Source organism: Geotrypetes seraphini, chromosome 5, assembly GCF_902459505.1.
Source record: "Geotrypetes seraphini chromosome 5, aGeoSer1.1, whole genome shotgun sequence".
NCBI classification, from domain to species: domain Eukaryota; kingdom Metazoa; phylum Chordata; class Amphibia; order Gymnophiona; family Dermophiidae; genus Geotrypetes; species Geotrypetes seraphini.
The window spans coordinates 135579397-135601908 of NC_047088.1; the positions used below are offsets into that span (position 1 = coordinate 135579397).

General features: G+C 42.3%; 1 protein-coding gene across 6 annotated transcripts in view; it reads right to left on the reverse strand.

Annotated features, from left to right (window-relative positions):
• AGAP1 (ArfGAP with GTPase domain, ankyrin repeat and PH domain 1) overlaps window positions 1–22512 on the reverse strand; it is a 1748840-nt gene that overhangs the window by 1572836 nt on the left and 153492 nt on the right. For all 6 annotated transcript variants that reach the window (XM_033947219.1, XM_033947222.1, XM_033947220.1 and 3 more), the window contains one exon: window positions 5680–5765. In XM_033947219.1, the coding sequence (XP_033803110.1) occupies window positions 5680–5765 (86 nt within the window). The remainder of the gene's footprint in view (window positions 1–5679; window positions 5766–22512) is intronic.

Consider the following 22512-nt stretch of genomic DNA (forward strand, 5'->3'; position numbering starts at 1 on the left):
GAGCAAGCTCTACCGGTGGGACGGCCTGCACCTGAGTACAGCGGGAACTAGACTACTGGAAGCCAATGTGAGGAAGGAGATCGAGAGGGCTTTAAACTGAGGAGAGGGGGAAAGCCGACAGCTGATCTGATGTTGACGCTTCAAACAACAGTATCCAGAACAGATGCTGAACGGGCTGACTGCAGGGAGGAAGTAGAGGGACCGGTGAATCTTATGATCAGACAGCGAGGGAAACATCAGGTAAAGGGAGCTTGCTGGGAGGAGACTAAGGGGCATGGAGACACAGGGGGACTGGGTGGCACGAGGGCGAAAGCTGAGGGCAATATAGAGGTGCCACAAGGCGAGGGGGATCAAACAGAGGCTCAAGGGATGATAGCCCAGGAGGGGGCCGGTAGGGCTAGAAAACCCAGAGGAAAAGCGGGGAAGTGGGGTGGCGGGAATGTGGGGAAGCTGAAAGCTACGAGGGTAAAGGCTGAGGGCAAAGCAGAAGCACAGGGAACGGGAGAACTGCCCAAAATTCAAGGGGAGGCGGCCCAGGTAAATGCAGAGGTGGAGGAAAAACGACGGGACCTGTGGTGCTTATACGCAAATGCAAGAAGCCTCATGGCCAAGATGGGTGAACTAGAAGTCGTGGCCAAGGGGGAGGACCTGGATATAATTGGAATTACAGAAACCTGGTGGACAGAGGAGAATCAATGGGATGTGACGCTGCCGGGGTACAAGCTCTACAGGAGGGACAGGACCCACAAGAAGGGGGGAGGCATAGCACTATATATAAAGGACTCTATCTACTCGGTCGGGATGGATATGGCAACAAGGGCAGAGGGGCTGGAATCGCTATGGGTCAAATTGCCGGGAAACAAGGGTGCAGGCATAAAACTGGGGCTGTACTATCGCCCACCTGGTACGCCAGAAGGAGTCGGACATGACTTGGAAGCTGAACTGAGACAGGAATGCAGGACTGGAAGTGTAACAGTGATGGGGGACTTCAACTACCCGGGGATAGACTGGAGTACGGGTCACTCCAACTGCACTAGGGAAACAGGATTTGTAAAAGTTGTGAGGGACTGCTTCATGGAGCAACTAGTCAGGGAACCGACGCGAGGGGGTGCTACTCTTGACCTCATTCTAAACGGATTAGGGGGGCCTGCAAGAGGGGTAGAAGTGGGAGGACCACTAGGCAACAGTGATCACAACGCGATCAGATTCACATTAGAAAGGGGGACACCCATAGTAAGGAGGACCGCAACAACTGCGCTCAACTTCAGGAAAGGGAACTATGTTGCTGTGAGGGAAATGGTGGGGAGGAAGCTCAGAAACATCTTTAGGATGGAGACTGTAGGAAGCGCCTGGACCCTATTCAGGGACACCCTGCAGGAAGTACAAAGAATGCACGTCCCCAGTTTCAGGAAAGGCTGCAAGAACAAGCGGCCAAAGGACCCGGTTTGGATGTCAACAGAAGTAAAGAGGGCAATAAATGACAAAAAAGTATCCTTCCGGAGATGGAAAAAGGACCCAACGGAGGAAAATCACCAGGCGCACAGGAAATGCCAAAAGGAATGCCACCGAGAAGTTAGAAAAGCAAAAGGGAAATACGAAGAGGGGTTGGCCAAGGAGGCGAAAAACTTCAAGGCATTCTTCAGTTATGTAAAGGGGAAGCGACCAGCGAGAGAGGAGGTGGGGCCGTTGGACGATGGGGATAGGAAGGGAGTGATTAAGGAGGATAAAGAGGTAGCTGAGAGGTTGAACACGTTCTTCTCGTCGGTTTTCACGAGCGAAGACACATCTAATATACCGGACTCAGAGGAGCTCATGAGTGGGGAACAGGCCGAAAAATTGGAGCACATAGAGGTAAGTAAGGAGGATGTCCTCAAACAGATAGACAGGTTAAAATGCGGCAAATCACTGGGCCCGGACGGGATCCACCCAAGGGTTCTGAAGGAACTAAGACAAGAAATAGCGGGCACAATCCAGCATGTTTGCAACCTATCCTTGAAACCTGGAGAGGTACCAGAGGACTGGAAATTGGCGAATGTCACACCTATCTTCAAGAAGGGATTGAGGGGTGACCCCGGGAACTACAGGCCGGTGAGCCTGACTTCAATTATAGGGAAGATGGTGGAAGCTATGATCAAGAACGGCATTTGCGAGCACATCGAGAGGAATGGCCTACTGAGAACAAGCCAGCACGGATTCTGTAAGGGAAGGTCGTGCCTAACGAACCTTCTGTACTTCTTTGAGGGAATAAGCAGTCGGGTGGACAATGGGGAACCCATAGACATCATTTACCTCGATTTTCAAAAGGCTTTCAACAAGGTGCCACATGAAAGGCTGCTTAGGAAGCTGTGGAACCACGGGGTGGGAGGGGATGTGCACAGATGGATCAAGCACTGGTTGTCGGGTAGACTGCAGAGGGTCGGAGTAAAGGGCCAATATTCTGACTGGCAGGGAGTCACGAGTGGTGTGCCACAGGGATCGGTGCTGGGGCCGTTACTCTTCAACATATTTATCAATGACCTGGAAAAGGAGGCAAAGTGCGAGGTTATAAAATTTGCAGACGATACCAAACTGTGCGGCAGAGTTAGGTCCAGGGAGGAGTGTGAGGACCTGCAAAGGGACCTGGACAAGCTGGAAGACTGGGCAAACAAATGGCAAATGCGCTTTAACGTGGAAAAATGCAAAGTCATGCATATAGGGAAAAAGAACCCGTTGTTCAACTACAAATTGGGGGGGGGCATTGTTGGGAGACAGCAGACTTGAGAGAGACTTGGGTGTGCTGGTGGATGCATCACTGAAGCCATCTGCACAGTGCGCAGCAGCCTCGAAAAAAGCCAACAGGATGCTGGGCATCATAAAGAGGGGCATAACAACCAGGACGCGGGAAGTCATCATGCCATTGTATCGAGCGATGGTGCGTCCACATCTGGAATACTGCGTTCAGTATTGGTCGCCGCACCTCAAGAAGGACATGGCGGTACTTGAGAGAGTCCAAAGGAGAGCAACGAAACTGGTAAGAGGGCTGGAACACTGCCCATACGCCGAGAGGTTGGATAGGCTGGGGCTCTTCTCTCTGGAAAAATGGAGGCTCAGGGGAGATATGATAGAGACCTTCAAGATCATGAGGGGCATAGAGAGGGTGGATAGGGACAGATTCTTCAGACTGAAGGGGACAACAGGTACGAGGGGGCATTCAGAGAAACTGAAGGGAGATAGGTTCAAAACAAATGCAAGGAAGTTTTTTTTCACCCAAAGGGTCGTGGACACTTGGAATGCGCTACCGGAGGAAGTGATCAGGCAGAGTACGGTACAGGGATTCAAACAGGGATTGGACGGATTCCTGAGGGATAAAGGGATCGTGGGATAGTGAGAGAGGTGCTGGGATGTAACACAAGTATAGAAAGCTAACCAGGTAATAAGTATAGAAACCCAACCAGGTCGTGCATGTGCAAGACCGGAGGGTTAGGACTTCGATGGGAAGATAGGACTTCAATGAGAAACCAAGGTGGCAAGGGGGCCCCTTCTGGTGATTCAGACAGGTTGTGACCTGTTTGGACCGCCACGGGAGTGGACTGCTGGGCAGGATGGACCTATGGTCTGTCCCGGCGGAGGCACTGCTTATGTTCTTATGGAATCTGGAAGGAGCATAACAGAATTTGCGATTTTAGGGGTGGGGAGGGCTAGGTCTCACTTAGAACCCACCTCAAACCCCTTTTTAAAGACCTCCCAAAATGGCAGATTCAGGCTGTCAGCCTGCTCCTCACTGTGCCATGTGCTGCCTGGAAATGCTGCCAGAGAAGCAGAATCTGCTTACAGGAAGATCCTCTGCCATAAGAATCAGGCAAGCTGGACTGCTGATCTTCTGACTGCCCCTCTAGCCCAACATCCATAGCCAGGTTCCTCTGTCACTCTCGGACACACTGCACACATGATTGGTGGAGGAAATGCAGTCTGGTCCTGATCCTAGGAAAACCTCCATGGAGTCACGCAGTCCATGCCTGACCCACTAGCAGACGAACCTGGGGTAAGCAAGCTCCTAAAATGATCACTGAGCCCCAATCTGAAGTGCAAGCTGTCTAGAGGGTGCACTGCCAGGCAATCAACTCCCTGGAAGCAGACTTTGTGCAAAGTCTGCGATCTCCCACAGCCAGGGCAGTCCCCACAGGGAACCTCAGCAGTGCAAGGGCAGAATCAGTGAACAAAAAGATTGAATGCTTCCCTTTTTCTATTTGTTTTTTTAGCCATAGCTATATTATTTTATCTCATTTATGACTTTTTAATTTTAAAATTTTATATTTTATTGTTAACCATTTAGATATCTGCTTGATAAACGTTATGTCAAAAATGCAGAAAACTAAAAATAACCAAAAACTAAAAATTTTAAGTAAATAAACACAAACAAAGAAGACAAGCTCCTACACTGGCTTGTAGGACAGAAACTGGCTTCTTGGGGAGACAGTTCTGAGGTAAGAGGGGAGGGGCTGAAGACTGAATAATGAGGCTTCCTACAAGCTCTGGCAAGTATGGGAAAATAACCCACTAGACCAAGAATAGAGTGAGATTGTACAAGAAGGGTAAAATTTTGGTGATGTTGTACAGACAGAAGTGACAGGCTTTAGCAGTCTCTTCTCTCAACCTCCAGAAGCTGCATTCTCTGCATATCACGATTTGCTGGAGACAGAGAAATTCTGATGACCCGAGGCTGGAAGGTGCCCTAATAGGCTATGTATGGCCCAGAATTTTAGAATGTCTCCACTCATCTGCTGCTTCATGAATACAACCTACATGTTCCAAAGTGGTCCGATACAGACGTTAAGAGCTTTCTTTTCAAATTCCTTCAGCAAAGTGGATAAAATAAAACTGAAGAACCTGGGAAACTGAATGGTCACAAATGCTCAGAACTTTGCATTAGGTTCTCAGATCTGGGAAAAGTCTTCTACCATGGCAAGTGATATCATTCACTGACAATACTGCTTGTTGATAGAAAAAAAATAGTTCCCTATTTTAAAAGGGAACATTTAAGGAAAATTGACTAGTATTAAAATTTTTTAAAAATACATGTTGGACTTATTTAAAAGAAGTCTGAATATCTTTTTAAAAAATCATATACTGCAGAGATGCACCAACAAGCCTTCTCTGGAGTAGTTCCTACACGCAAGCAGGAAATGCATTCTAAATACAAAACTGTCTCTACTTCAGGAAGCAGGTGACAGCTTGGCTCTCCTCCCAAGCCTTTAATGGAAGAAGCATCACACACACAAGGAATAACACCAGCTGTGTTCACTGCAGAAAAGACTTGATTATCCAGTCCTATTCTGGAATCATGTTCATGCACCTCTTCCTTCAAGTGCAAGTTTTCCTTAAATTACTCATCCTAACTCATGTAATTCTAGCTTATCTGTCTATATATTTCACTTCACTTACATCCTATGCTGTCTATTAAGTTGCTTATAAGTGTACTGTTTTGGCCTTCAAAGTAGCATACTAGGCCACAAAAAGTGTACTGTTATTTGAATATTTTTACTACTATAATTGTCTATTGCCTATAACTGGCTTAAGCTCAAGGTATAACATCTTAGAATTTATGTACTGCCTAATTGAAGAATTTCACCATATAAAATATTTTTAATGTTTCTGTCTTTCAGTGTTCTGTTGCATATGGACTCTCAGTGTAGTGCTCACCTGTGCCTCTGGGGGACCACCTTCATCTCTGATTAGTAACAGATAACTTTGTCCATCAACTACTATCTCTTTCTTGAATCTCCCACCTGCCATAGAAAGGAAATTGTTACATAACACACTTCAAATAATAGCAAACAACAGAAGGTAGCACAAAATGACCAGGCTTCATTAGTGGAAGAATACAGATTTTAATCTCTGCAATCACTCACAATCCTGTCAGAAGCACTTTAGCAAACCTGAGAAAAAGGGTTTTCATACTGAAATGTTTCAGTTCACCATGAGCATATTAGATACTGTTAGATAGGGTTACCAGACATCTGGATTTCCCCAGACATGTCCTCCTTTTCGAGGACATGTACAGGAGTCCGGACAGCTTATCAAAACCTGGCACTTTGTCCAGGTTTTGAAAAGCATCCCGTCAAAATCGCATCAGGAAGAGGTATCCGAGTGATGTCATGCATGCATGCGACGTCATTGTGTCGTGTCCACAAATGCGCAAATGCTGTCTGAGGTGGGGCTGGGGACGAAACTGGGCATGGCAGGCAGAACTGGGCGGGCCTGGGGTGCGTGGCCATGGATCCAGATTTTCCATCAGGAAAACCTAGCAATCCTAGTGTTAGATAACTGTTTAATAACTATTAACTGTGTATGCATGGGGGGGGAGCTACTAGTAAACCAACCCCAGTGACAGTGTAGCACACCATCACATGAAAGGTAATCTCTTAATAGCCAAATCAGGCTTCCCACACACAAATTTGGCTCAAACCGAGGATGTTGTGGAAGCACTATTCACAGCTTGGAAGGGGAGGAATGAAAGCAGACAGTCATTGTTAAAAGCAGTATCTGATGGCTGAATTTAGAATCCATGATACAGGTTTTCAGAAAGAGCTTTGGTTCATGACTCACAGACTCAGGACTATTTTGCTGCAATGATCAGGCTAGAAACTGTGGATGAGTGGATTTATTAAAATTAGGAAGAGATTTCTGCATACAGCACAAGTTCAAAAATCTGGAGTACTCAGGGTTGGGTCAACCCAGATTTTTGGATTTTCCAAATTCTCAGACAGTACTTTTAGAAATCAAATTTAAGAAATACAGAAGAGATGAAAAAGCCGATTTTGTTGATTTATTCACTAACAAATACAGAATACTTCAATTGATCAAAATGGGCATATTTACAGGAAAAAATACAAATAAATACTGTAACAAAATGTCATTGTATTAGATCAAATTAGGAGTGTCATAGAAAAAAAAAAAGACATTTTACTGCAAAATTTGTTTGTGAATATTCCATTTTTTCCTGTTTTGTGACATTTAGCATAAAAGCTCCAGCATCACTGTCTCTCTCTCTTCTCCCAATAGTCCAGATTCTCAGGAAAGGATATGGATTCTCAGGTGATTTGGATTTCTGGCATACCAGAATACTAGAATCCCAGCACTGGTTCAACAATACTAGAATCCCAGCACTAGTTCCCATTCATCTGAAAAAACAATAGATAGAACTAGCAAGCCCCCTCCCACCAAAAATAAAATTTCCACTAGTTTTGTAAAGTTCCCTCTAATATAAAGTGGAACCAGTACACAGGATATTTATGAATAGAATGAAAAAAGACACTATATATGAGAAATAATAGAAGCAGCAGGACAGAATATAGAAGAGGGAGAGATGGATGCAAATAGACTTGGGATTAGACTTTGAAGTGAGGTAAGAGCCTGATAGAAAAAGAATACTGTAACAAAATCTATTAAGGAATTTAAAAACTGACAATGTTTCAGGAACTGTGAAAAGTCTCGATTAGAAGCCAAGGTGAGGTATCCATCCAGTATATTAAGACACTTGAGAAGGAGAAAAACAGACAAGCTAGAAGAGGTAACCCCACTGCCATCAAAAATATATCTATTAAACTTATACCAGGTGTTGGCAAGTTGGCTGGTGATGTTACTGAATCCTTCTGGTACATTAAACAATGGGAAGCAGACCATCTAAGATAATTGTTAACTGAAAGAAAGATTAGGTTCTTACCTCGATAATCTTCTTTCTTGTAGATGTGACTAGTGATCCTGAACTATAGGGTCTTGTATCTAAACCAGCAAGTTGCTTGCAGAAACCTGTCAATCACCTCCTTCCCAGGGAGCTAAACTAAAATAAACTAAACCTTAAGTTTATATACCGCATCATCTCTACGGATGTGGAGCTCGGCACGGTTTACTAAGTCTGCATACCATGGCCAGCGGGGCCAATCAGATGCCACTAAAGACTACCAATCCCAAATGCCTAGCAATCCTGCAAATGATTTGCCTGAGCAAGGGCCATGAGGGAAACACGTGTAAGAGCTCTTTCTCCAGCCAAAGCTGGACCAACACATCCAACTCCTCACTTCTGGGCTCATGTCTCCAGCTGTAGAAGTGCATATTCTTTGCGGTTTCTGCTGAGGCCATCAGATCCAACTGCGGAGGCCCCCACCTCCAAACTATGACATTGAACACCCAGGGAGACAGAGAACATTCCCTTAGATCAAGTGTCTGCTGACTGAGAAAGTCAGCCTGCACGTTTTATACTCCCGTCATATGCACAGCCAAGAGAGCCTGCAGATGAGATTCCACCCACCAGAAGAGGAATTGAAGCTATAGTTTCAATAGAGTGCTCCTGGTGCCTCCTTGCCTGTTGGCATAGGCCACCGCTGTCACATTGTCTGACAAGACCCCAACTGCCTTGCCTTCCAGAGATTCCTCCAACACCTGAATCACTATTGAATGGCTCTGAGTTCTAGAAGATTTATGGATCACTTCTGTTGAGCCAGGGTCCAATGACCCAACGGTCTGCATCAATCTGAGCCCAAGACCGACCAGAAGGCCAACAACCTTGTCCCTATTTGGGGAAGCTCAGTCCTTGTCCTGGCATCATTGTGATTTCTTAGAGGATGAAAAGAAATGAGAGCCTATGGCCTGTTTCCTGCCTCCACTGGACCTCTGACATGATCCCTATTGACTGGCTGCAAAGGAACGGAATCTTCTAGAACTTCAAAAACTACCCCTTCGTGGAACTCGAGCTATCCGGGGTCTGCTGTCTGATAAGGCCTTGGAACAACAGTCTACAATGCTTGCCATCACGTCATCCAGACCTTTGCCAAATAGTATTTGCCCCTGAAAGGGGAGCCTGTTCAGCATAGCATTAGAGGCAGAATCTTCTGCCACTGTCTAATCCAAAGCATCCACCAAGCAGAAATAGAAAGGCCAATGCCTTGCTCGTAACTCTGAGATCATACAAAGCATCCACTATATATGTAATTCACCTCAGCTAGGAACAACTGGGGATCCTTGTTGTCCTCTGGGACTGATGATTGAGAAGGTTGTATATGGCAAGTATGTGCCACAAAGGAAGTTGCAGTTGCCTAATCCCTAAGACTAAAGCTTCAAATTGCCTCTTGAGGAGAAGTCCACTTTACGTTCCTGTGCATCCTTTAACATCACACCGTCCTCGCTAGGCAGGAAGGAGCACCTGGTGACCTGTGCCACCAGCGAATCCACCTTCGGCTGAACAAATAGCTGAGAATCTGAAGCCATCTGGTAAAGCTTGGCAATAGCCTTAGCTATCCACAGGGAGCCTTCTGGAGACTCCCAGTGGTCTGTGACCAACTTAGTGATGTCTGGATGCAAAGGAAAGCATGCTAACTGAGCCAACAGAGCTGCTCATAACTAAGCACTGATAAAAAAGAAGTTGGAGGAACTTCCAGTTTCAGTTCTCTCAGCAAGGCGGAAATAATGCTAGGAAATGCAGAGGCTTTGAAAAGCCATCGCACCGAGGGGAATCTCCCTGATCCAGGGCCACTGCTGCTTCTAGACAGTGCTCTTCTGCCCCGAGCCAGACTCTGCCAGGAAAACTGCATCCTGGGATAATAGTGGCATGGAACTGAAATTTCCATCTTCCCATTCTATGTCAGGCTGAACCTCCTGGACTAAGTCTATGTCCTCGACTGGCTGGGGTGCTGTGCCACCGCCTCTCTGGTATGCTGCAAGCAGACACAGAGGACTTTCAGCAGTTCAAATATGCATTCTAAATGAGGCTTACAAAATTCAGGGTGAAGACTTGTACTTGTACTGGCAGGGATCTGCCACCAGTCCTCCTAGGCTCCGCAGACCCCAAACATCTGTTCTTGGGCAATACGCTTTTGGAGGATTCTGGAAAGAGTCTCTTTGCCTGGGAATGCACCTCCTGCAGATCCCCAGCCTTGCAGTACTCGGAGGAGGCTGAGCTCGATGCTCCCACCCCTCCCCCCATGCACACAGCTGCACACATGACATGGACACTCCTCGACTATCCATCACAAACCTAGCATGATATAGGGGTAAAAAGGCCTGAAGGGTCCATCTCTGTCAATTTTAAGCAAAATTGAGGGGTTTTGAGGCAAATGACGGCTTTAGAAAAAAAAAAAAGCCCAAGTCATTTAAAACCCAAGATGACTGTCGCCATGAAAATCACAACAAAAAAGGCCCATGGAGTTGTGTCTGATGAAGAAAAAACACAGGGAAATGGGTTTTAGAGGAAGGGAATCTAGACTCTGGGTGCAGAAACCTTCAAAAATCAACTTTTTCCCCTGATTTTTCCCATAGGCTATAATAGCCTTACTCACTGTGCCCTGTGATGCCTGCCTGCTTCAACAAAGGAACTAAATGGAACAAATGAAGAGATGTGCTTCACACATTCGTTAGTCTTCACACAACCTAGTCTTCAGACTTCACACATTCGCTAGTCTTCACATAAACTCTCTGCCCTTATCGGACCCTTAGATCAGCAGATCAGAACTTATTCACCATCCCTTCCATCAAAGAATTCTACTACACTAGGAAAACTAACTTCTTCGTAGTCGCTTCAACTTCATGGAACGCCATGCCACCTCAACTTCGCCATGAAAATTAAACTAAAAACGTTCTTATTTCAAGACGCATACCACAGCCTTTAAATACTTCCTCTCCAACAGCTAGCAAAAAATTTATCATCAACCGCTTTTAAGAAGCGACCCCCATTCCTGATGTCATATCCCCCTTCCCTTTTCACTTTGTTTTTAATGATGCAATTATCGATTCCATCTTCCCCTTTTTACCCTCAAGTTCATGTTTGTATTTGTAAATTGTCTTTTTAATGTTCACTCTTCCCCACCTATAATTATTATTTTAACCTTTTATTTTTTATTTTAGCATTGTAAACTGGCTAGATACATGTCAATGGTTGGTATATTAAAAATAATAAAACTTGAAACCTAGTCTTCGGACTTCACACATTCGCTAGTCTTCAGACTTCACACATTCGCTAGTCTTCACACAACCTAGTCTTCGGACTGAGGTTGGACTGAGCTTCAACTCCTGGAGAACCTCATCGCAAAAGGTGAAGGACCATGCAACCGGCCCACTATTAATCTCAGTTGAGCCAAGGAGTCCAAACAGTATGCACTAAAGCTCCTGATTGAATCAGGGATGCGAGCAGCTATGCAGAGGCAGCTCTAAGCTATAAAAAAAAATACCAACAGGATGACCCTGAGGGGCTGATCTGATTAGCAGCAGATTTCTGCAGCGTGAGTCTGCATTTTCTCCCAGGCAGATGAACAAACCAGTGGAAACTTCTGGTCACTGAGCCTCCAAGCAAATACTAAGAAAATATACTAAAAAATAAAAATAAAAATGCAGAGATCAGAAACACTTCTGAGCAACTTGCTTTCAGAAAAAGCTGAGGAAGCAGGAGTAGCTCCCTGGGAAGGAGATGGAGTTGAAAACTTGACTGACAGTTTTTTTGCAAGCAACTTGCTGGTTCAAATACAAGACCCTACAGTTCAAGACCATTAGACACACTGCAATAGAAAAAACTTTATGGAACATTAAAACCCATAGGCTGTATTCTTAACTATGAAGGATTAGAATAGCTAGTCTGTACTGTGAGGTGGCACCCCTTCCCTTTCTCTGTCTCGCCCTGATTTTATTTTAAAAAAATAGTCCTTCCCCCAAGCCCCCAGACCCCTGTACCTGAAAAGAGGCAGAAGCGATGTCCACTCATTCCTACCTCTGGCACCACCACCCATCCAGTGCACTCTGGAATGCACTGGATGGGGCCAGTCTGCGATAAGGGAACTTCTTCCTTATATGGTGGATTGGCCCCACCATTTTAAAGAGGGTAGTGCCAAAGGAAGGAGCAAATGGGCATTGCTTTTGCCTTTTTTTCAGATACATTAGTCCAGGAGCTATAGACTACAAGGAACAGTGTAAAATGTTACCGGAAGCAGGGAGTTTGGGACAGAGCCTAACTCTTCTATGCTGCTTCAGACTTGGCAGTAAATTTATCATGCTGTAGATGCTGCACAGACTATTAGCTTTTCTGCATTGCTGCTGATTAGCTAATAGCCTGTTTACTGTGCATTTAAATACCTTTTAATATGTTGTGCATTGGTCTGCTGCACAAGTTAATTTTCTCGTTAAACCCCTTTCTGCATAGTGCAGGCATTGTGAGTTGCAGTCTGCAGTAGTTTTTTGCATCAGCCCCCAGTTCCTCCTTTTAAATTATACACATATAAAAAAGAAAGAAAAATCGAAAGGCTTCAAAATACTGTATTCTTCCATATATGAAGCTGAGTTTTTACACAGACAATGTATATAGTACATAGAACAATATTACAGGTACAAGATTCTTTATCCGAAATTCTTCGGACCAGGCATATTTCGGTTTTTGGAGCTTTTCGGATTTTGGAATGGTAATGTTAAGTCAGAAAAAGACAGACCATAAGACCATAAAATTACTACCGTGAGTGGAATCTGCAGCTATCTGCCATTTTTCCAGCCCTCCAACTTGAATTGTACATAGAACAAGAGAAACACACATACCCTTGCACTGGTTTCAGTGTGTCAGGGAAATTGACTACTTCCTGTTCTCAGATTTTCGGTTTTCAGAATTTCAAATAAAGGATCTTGTACCTGTACTACATTATCACATATCTGAGAAGGGATGTTGAAGTACTACACATAGTTGAAGTACAGCACTAATGGTAACTCTGTACATGACAATGTGCTAAATTATGGAAAAAATTTATAAAATTTGCAACTAATGAATGAGTTTAAAAAAAAAAGACAAATTAGATGAAATACTGATTATACACCATCAGTCATCTAAGTTAGAATAAAGGTCATACACTATTCCATTATGAATCTCAGTCACCATTGTGAGTGTCACTACTTGTATTTTTTATCTGAAGCATTTGTATATCACTCTAATTGATGTACAGAAGATTAACAGAAAGCTGCAATTATCCCCAATAGTTATGATGGAGTAACCAACCATTATTATTGATCAATAATGTATAACCCAGCTCAGTAACAGCTTTGAAGTGTGAAGAATTGCAGGCCTATGTAGCCTCTGTACCCGCTTTATCAATTAATCGAGTAGCCCAAATGTTAATGGGCTAAGAACCTGGTAACTGGGTTCAATTCCCACTAAGGCTTCTTGTGATCCTGGGCAAGTCTCTTAACCCTTTATTGTTTCATGTATAAAAACTGGATTGTGAGCCAACTAGGGACAGCAAAAGTATCTGTAATAAATGTAAACTGCTTTGTCTGTACCACAAAAATGCAGATTGATTAACATGTGATAACTGTTTTAAATCATCATTAAAGAAAATGCAGTCGGATCAGATAAAACAATATACTGCTGAGTCTATATGAAAACCATATGAAATGAGACAGTAAGACCTAAAAATGCATGCTACAGAAGAGAGAAGGAAATGAGGAAATATTGATAAGCATCTCAAAGGAAGTTCTAGACAAAAGGGTCATGTTATGCAATTAAAACTGAGTCGAGTCAAGCGGAACATAGTAAATCATTTTCACAGAAAAGGTGGTGATTATATAGAAAAGCATCCAAGAGGAGGTGGAGACCACCAGTAACAGGTCCCATGAAAGCATGGCAATGACAGTATGTACTTGGTATAAGAGGCTTAGGAGGCTAAGTCTTCCCAAATCAAGACAGGTCTCTGGATTCAATTTTAGGTGGAATCAGAGTTAATAAATATGTACCGACTAGCTTCAAAATAAAATCTTACAACATTATAATATAAATTTTATACTTATATATATTTTTGTTGAAGACCTAGTGGTAGAGCTGCTGCCTCAGCACCCTGAGTTGGAGAATCAAATCCCAGTGTTACACCTTGTGGCCCTGGGCAAGTCATCTAATCCTCCATTGCCCAAGAAACAAAATAAATACTTACATATATGTAAACCACATTGAATGTGTAACCACAAAAAAGCAGTATACAAGTCCCGTTCCCTTACTTTAGACCACAACAAAACGTTTAAAACCTAGTATCAGTAGGAGTCAGATTTGAAGTCAGAATCAAACAGTACAAAAATAGAAGAGTCCGTCAAAGGTTTGGTGTACCAATTCCACAGTTCTGGGATAGCAAAAAGAAGCAGGAGCTGGATCTAGATTGAAGTATTGCGTTCAATTTTGGTCTCCTTATCTCAAAAAAGATATAGTGGTGCTAGAAAAGGTTCAAAGAAGAGCGACCAAGATGGTAAAGGGGATGGAACTCCTCTCGTATGAGGAAAGACTAAAACGGTTAGGGCTCTTCAGCTTGGAAAAGAGACGGCTGAGGGAAGATATGATTGAAGTCTACAAAATCCTGAGTGGAGTAGAACGGGTACAAGTAGATCAATTTTTTCACTCAGTCAAAAATTACAAAGACTAGGGGGACACTTGAAGTTACAGGGAAATACTTTTAAAACCAATAGGAAGAAATTTTTTTTCATTCAGAACGCGTTGCCAGAGGATGTGGTAAGAGCAAAGAGCATAGCTTGTTTTAAGAAAGGTTTGGCAAGTTCCTGGAGGAAAAGTCCATAGTCTGTTATTGAGAAAGACATGTTATCAGTAGCATGGAATATTGCTACTCCTTGGGTTTTGGCCAGGTACTAGTGACCTGGATTGGCCACCGTGAGAACAGGCTACTGGGCTTGATGGACCATTGGTCTGACCCAGTAAGGCTGCTCTTATGTTCTTATTCAATAGTAACAAGTCCAGGCTGAGAATACAATACGGTTGTTTAGAAAAACATGAAGTTGAAAAAACTGTGCAATTTGGTCTTTCCCATGAATCTGATTGTGCTTGATCAGAAAATTATTTTTAAAAAAATTTTTAAAGCCCATCCTGGAGTCACTCAAAGCCACTGAATATATAAAGCTCCATTTTTCTTAAAATTTGCTATTTTTGCTTAATGGAGCAAATTTCTTGGTGTAGTTATAACTTATGTTTTCACATTCAGCAATGAAACACTGATAATAAGACATTTTAAGCAAAAAATCTAGGAGCATTTTATTAAATTAACCTTCAACATCTGTACTTTATTGTGGAAAATAACAGAAACTTAACATAATTAATTGATAGCAAAACACGTACACTTTGGCATAGTCATCTACCAATGGCATTTCAAATACTCAAGCATTCATGTCTTCTTGAAATAGTCAGGATAAAGCTCACAATGCTATTCAACTCATTGTAACAAGGTTTTACGCTGCCCTGTGTCTATGTTGATGCCAGTGGCAAAGTCAGTTATCAGCTTAATCACCTTCAAACTGTTCAGCAGCATGGAAGTTTAGATCTTCAGGCCACCTATTCACTGGCTTTGCCAATAGCAAGAGCGTGTGTTCCGCCACTAATTTCTGACAAGTGGGATGATCAGTGACACTCAGAAAAGCACACAGACAATATAATGCATAAACAATAACACTTTATTATACACATATAAGAATTAAATATAAATTAGCATCACCTTGACCCCATATAACGACCATCCTCACCATTGGGAATCCCTGCAATAGATAGATGGGTTGACCAAAGGACTGTCCCGTGAGACGTGGCCAAACGTCATGGATTCTGTTGTCAGGGTCAGAATCCCGGTCTTATATAGGATGCACACTGCGGAGTTCATAGTAAAAGCATAAACAGCTGGTCCTACTGTTACAATTAGTCCTGCTCTTTTGTTCTGTGTTTTGACAACACCCAGGTCAGGATGTCAGAAGGAGGTGTTTGCAGAAAAACGGCTTTCCATTTGGTTTCACTCTCCCTTTGATGTGGTTTTGTCAACATTCAGGTCAAAAAGGTCAAGATAGCAAATACTTGTCACCGTCCCTTTCTTTTTTGATGTAGTTTCCCATCTGTCTTTACTGATGTTATTTGAGCGGCAAGGAGGTCAAAGAGGTCAGGATCTCAAATAAGCAAGGAGGTGTTGCAGTTTATTGTCTCTTTGATGCTATCCAGTTGTCACTCAAATAAAGGAAGTCAGGATAGGTGTTGCACTGTCTCTTTGATGCTATCAAGAAGGTGTTACAGAGGCCATCTGTCTTTACTATCCTTTTGGTGTGGTCAAGGTAACACTCAGGACAAAGAGGTCAGATAAGCAGACTTGAGGAGACATATCAGTAATATTCTGAACATGTCAGTAAGTAATATGCTGAACATGTCAGTAATATGCTGAGGTATAACATTGTGAAACAGGCAATGTGATTCAGGTCCAACCAAGTCTCCCATGACATGCTTCAGTTTACCTGCTTGAAACCCGGCTTGCCTCAAAGAAACTATTGGGCACTGGTATGTTTTAAAAGTTTTGAAGCCGCATTTAGATATTGATGATGTTAAATTTCTGTTATTTTCCACAATAAAGTACAGATATTGAAGGTTCATTTACTAAAAAATACTGCTAGAACTTTTGCATAAAATATCTTTTTATATCATTGCTGTGTATGAAAACAAACATTATAGCTATAATACCAAGAAATTTGCTATATTAAGCAAAAATAAGAGCAAATTTATGGAGCTTTATGTAATCAGTGGCTTTGAGCAACCCCAGGATGGGCATTAAAAAAAATTTTTTTTTTAATTATTTTCTGATCAAGCACAATCAAATTCATCAAAGAAAGTTCAATTTACAGATTTTCCAACTTTAGGTTTTTCTGGACAACCCTAGTATGACAGGCACTAGGATAGTAGCTGAGGTAGAAGCTGGCGAAAGCTCTCTGGTTGCTACATCTGCTAATTCTCCAGGCCTTGCCTTTAAAAAACTAACAGAATGATCCTGAGATGGGAAAATACTTTCTCTAACTCATGAGTTGACAAGGAGGGGCAAAGAGAAAAGAATGTAAGATTGATAGGGAAAATTGTAAGAATTCAGTAAGGGGACCAAAGGATACATAGGCACCATTAGCTTTAAACAATCTGTGTTATGCAGGATTAAAGTACTCTAGGAGAGAATATGAAGTTCTAACCAACAACTGGTTCCTTACTGGAAGTCAAAAGATAAACAAAATAGTAGGTATCCTGGTTTTGTAAGAAGACTAGGCTTAAAAGAAAAATTTCTATACTTTTATAAGGGTTGATCAAGAAAATGTTAAGCACAGTCAGCCTTCTCCCAAAGAAAAAAAATGTGTATTAACGGTTATGCTATGTTATAAATTGTAGATCGGGAAAATGTTAGAAAGTTGCAAGCAGATACCATGAACCCGACAGAAAAGTCTAACAGGAAAAGATCACATAGTGAAAGCTTCTTAGACAAAGAACCAGAGCCCAAAGGTGCTTACTGGAAACCAAAAGATAAACGAAATAGTAAGTATTCTGATTTTGTAAGGAGACTAGTGTAAAAGAAAATGTCATTACTTTTATAATGGTTGATGAAGAAAATGTTAAGCACAGTTAGATTCTCAAAGGGGCAAAAAAGTATTAACGGTTATGCTATGTTATAAATTGTAGATCAAGAAAATGTTAGAAAGTCACAAGCAGATACTATAAAGCAGACAGAAAAGTCTAACAGGAAAAAGACACAGCGAAAGCGTCTCAGAGCCAGACTGCACAGAAGGTGAATGTTATGAAGTTGATAAATATTCTGATAGCAGCAAGGTGTCAGAGGATAGGTCAAATAAGGGTGCATTAGGTCCTTCTGAAGATTCAGAACCAATCAGCTATGTCTAGTTTGTGAAAAGATGGGATCGTAAACTGGACAAGTTTCATGGTGTACTTTATTCAGAAGAATTTTGTTTCATTAATTTAGACAGGATAACATCATTACGTGAGGCTCAAAATGCTATACGCCAAGGCATTCAACATATCCTGGAAGATGTCAGAAACAGAGTTTCGCCCGGTGACTACGTACAAGTGCAACAGGTGGAGAAAGCGTCAGCAAAGGCTAGACAAATGCTGGGATGCATCAGAAGAAGCTTTGTCAGCCGTTATACAGAGCCATGGTGAGACCTCACCTGGAGTACTGTGTCCAGTTTTGGAGGCCACATTATCAAAAGGATGTGAAGAGAATGGAGTCAATCCAGAGAATTGCCACTAGGATGGTCTCAGGACTGAAAGACATCCCTTATGGAGAACGTCTGTCCAGACTGCGCTTGTATTCTCTCAAAGAGCGCAGGGAAAGGGGGGACATGATAGAAACATTCAAATACATCACGGGTCGCATTAAAGTGGAGGAAGAAATCTTCTTTCTAAAGGGTCCCACAGCGAGAAGAGGGCATCCGCTGAAACTCAAGGGAGGAAGATTTCATGGTGACACCAGGAAATATTTCTTCAGCGAATGGGTTATTGATCGATAGAATGATCTTCCACGCCAGGTGGTCAAGGACAGTAGGGTGCTCGACTTCAAGAGTCGACGGGACAAACAGGTGGGGGCACGTAATTGATTAAGGGGATGACTTGCAGGAGGGAGGGTTCTGGAGTGGGCAGACTTGTTGGGCCGCCGGCCCTTTTCTGTCGTCATATTCTATGTTTCTATCTACATTCATCAGTTTTCCACAACTCCTTGTTTTCTGATAAATTAAATCTCGAATCGCTAGATGCTGATGATTTCTTAGACCAGGTTGCTAAACTCCTTCAAAGTCACAGAGAAATACAGGTCTGTGATATATTCCATGTTGTTGTACTTGTAATAAGAAACAAGGATGGTAGGGCCCGTAGGGTGTTAAAATCTATACTGTTTAGCCAGATTTTGCAGGAAAAAAAGGATGTATTTAATAGATTTGAATAACACAGGCAATAACCTAAGTTTTGCGGTAGCCTTACAGCACTTATGTCCCCCGAAAAACTCACAGATGCTGAGCTGTTAACAGGTGCCGAAAAGCTACATAATGATTTGGGGTGGTCAGTACATAAAAAAGTCATGCTCGATGATGAAGCAACCATAGAACAACATTTAAAGATAAATATAAGAGTTGTGTTTTATACAAACTCGTGGTGTTGCTTTAAAACATTAGATCAACCCGTGTATCCTAAGATGATTTTCTTATTGCTACATGATGATCATTTCTACGGCATAACCAATGTCAAAAAATTCTACGGGGAGCGTAATTTCTGTATTTTTTGCCAGAAGCCCTATAGTCACGACCACTCCTGTACATTATGATGTCGTCTTTGTTCGACAAAGACGTGTTTGAACAATATCAGTGTACATGAGAGATGTCCTAAATGCATGTGTTGTCGCTTTAAAGACTGTTTAGATAGACATATGCAGCTGGCGCAGAAAAAAAAGAAGTGGAGTGTTTATCTAAAACACTGTCTGAAATGCGAGTCCTTTGTGAACGAGAAACATAAATGTAAGGGTAGGATGTGTAAGCTATGCCGTGAACCCTTAAGTGGTGATGACATTCACTTATGTTTTATGACCCCTATCGATAAACTCAAAACATCTGAAAAGTATATTATTTACGATTGCAAATGTATGCAAGAAACGGGGTGGCACATTCCTAATTACATATATGCGGTAGACTTGTACGAAACAAGAAAATGGGAATTCAAGGGTCTTGAGTGTATTTTTGCCTTTATACAGATTTTTTGTGACAAAAAATTTAAAGACTATACCTTCATAGCCCATAATGCCAAAGGCTATGAAGGGTATTTTGTTCTTAGCCAACTGTTAAAGAAAAAGATGGACACAGGTCTGTTCGTTCAAGGTGGCAAGCTTTTACTAATCACAGTTGAACCTTTAGCTATTCGTTTCATAGACTCTCTAAATTTCCTACCTATGAAACTTAGCAAACTTCCAAAGGCCTTAGGTTTTCCAGGCTGTAAGGGTTATTTCCCACATTTTTTTAATACTCAGGAAAATCAAGACTATGTGGGGAGTATGCCGGATATGGAACATTATGATGTGGGAAACATGATGCCTGAAGAAAAAGATAAATTTTTAAAATGGTACAAGGACAACCAGCACAAGACATTTGATTTGCAAAAAGAGCTGGCTTATTACTGTCAAGAGGATGTGGTTATTTTGCGACAGGCATGTATTCTCTACAGAGCTGAAATCATGAAAATGACACAGAAAGATATGGTTGTAGGATGAGAGGGTACTTCAGAAATTATAATGAATTATTTAGACCCTTTCCAATATATAACCCTAGCCTCTGTATGTATGGCCATGTTCAGATTTATGTTTTTAGAACCCGAGACAGTGGCGCTCATCCCCCTGGATAATTATGACAGACACAAAAAGAGATACTCATCCCCCTCTATTCAATGATTGCTGTATCAAGAGGCTGAACAAGATATAAAGATCATGCATGCTCTGAACGGGGTGAAAGAAAGGTGGTGTCTTATTTTCTTGACAGTTACGCTGTCATTGATGGGGTAGAAACAGCTTTTGAATTTAATAGTTGCTTTTATCATGGCTGTTCGAGACGTTCAAATATGTCACAGGCCGTATCGAGGTGGAAGAGGATCTCTTTTTCCTTAAAGGACTCACGGCAACAAGAGGGTATCCATTGAAAATCAGGGGTGGGAAATTTAATGGCGACACCAGAAAATATTTCTTCACCAAAAGGGTGGTTGATCGCTGGAATAATCTTCCACAACAGGTAATTGAGGCCAGCAGCGTACCAGATTTTAAGAAAAGATGGGATTGGCATGTGGGATTTCTTCATGAAGGAAGTTAGGGGATGGGCCATTAGTGTGGGCAGACTAGATGAGCCGTGGCCCTTTTCTGCCGTCATGTTCTATGTTTCTATGTTATAATGATAAAGACCAGAATCCTGTAGCAGCCACGACCTATGGCTTTCTTTATTACAAAAAAACAGCTAAAAACAGCCTACCTGGAAAGCCTGGGCTTCAAGGTCGTAAGTCTGTGAGATCATGAGTGGAAGCAGATGGTCAAAGAAAATGATAAAGGCTGTGCAGACTTCCTCACTAGCGCTGCATTACCGCAACCCTTGGTCCCACGAGATGCCCTTTTGGGGGAAGAACAAATGCTGTTTCTCTATACTACAAAACAAAACCTGGGGGAAAAAATACACTACTAAGATTTTACCAGCCTATATCCTTTTGTCAATAAAACAAAGGAATATCCATCAGGCCATCCGCAAATCATTTATGACAATTTTGGTCCACCCACAAATTGCTTTGGTTTTATAAAAGCAAAAGTATATCCTCCAAGAAAGCTCTTTTTCCCGGTGTTACCCGTCAGGGTGGGCGGGGTAAGCTTATGTTTCCTTTGTGCTGTACGTGTGCCCATACGGATGAGGAGAGTGCTTTCGTGGGGACTTGGTGCACAGTGGAGATGGATGTTGCCATTGCAAAAGGGTATGTGGTTGTTGAAATCTATGAAATCTGGCATTTTGAGCAAAAATCTGACAGTCTCTTTTCTGAATACACCTCCATCAAAAACAAGAGGCTTCTGACTACACCCGGTGGTGCAATGACACAGAAAAACAAAACATGTACATCTCTGATTTCTATAGAAAAGAAGGTGTACTTTTGCATGCAGACCATATTTATCTAAATCCTGCTAAACGCCAAATAGCAAAACTTTTCTTAAATTCTCGGTGGGGGAAATTTGGTCAAAGGACAAACCTGCCTACTGTTAGCATTGTCAGAGACCCCGATAATCTCTTTAAATACCTGTCTCCCCATGAATTTGAGGTTTCATCGTGTGACTTTATCAATGATGAAACGGCCTGCGTGTCTTGGAAGCACTCAAAAGACCGCACTACTTTGCCCGGTAACACTGTTTACATAGCCTGTTTTACAATAGCCTATGCGCGTTTAGAATTGTACAAACTTCTAGACAGTCTACAAGAACGTTATCTGTACCACGATACAGATTCTATGATATTTGTGAGCCGCGAAGGTGACCGGAACCCCCTTCTGGGCGATTATTTAGGGGAGCTCACCAGTGAGATACCTGCAGATGAACATATAACAGAGTATGTATTAGCCTGACCTAAAACATACGGTTACAAACTGACAAGTGGAAAGACCTGTATGAAAGTGAAAGGGATAACGTTAACTGTAAAAAACAGCCAGAAAATCAATTTTACTAGTTTAAAAGATCTAGTTTTTGACTACAAACCGGGTGCAGAGGGTTTTATCCCAGAAAAAGATAGGGGGGTGCAACAAACCGGTATTATAAGAAACAAAAAGAGGTGGGCTATAGAGACCGGTGTGATTAAAAAAACACAGTAAGTTGTGTATGACAAAAGAGTGAAGGAGGAGGATGGGTTCAGCACACTATCCTACGGATACTAGCACGGTGGATGCCCGCTGGTCGCACCCTTTCTCTTGTATATTAGCAGGACCGTCCAATTCAGGCAAGAGCTTCTTTGTTAAAAAACTGTTAGAAAACGCTGGCCGTGTATTGTCTATCATACCTGACAATATTGTTTGGTGTTATAGTTGTTGGCAACCTTTGTATAAAGAAATGTTAAATAAATATCCTTTTATTACTTTTACGGACATTTTGCCTGATACTTTTAACGATGACTGAATGTTTCCAACCCATAAAGTAAACTTGGTTATTGTAGATGATCTAATGCAGTGTT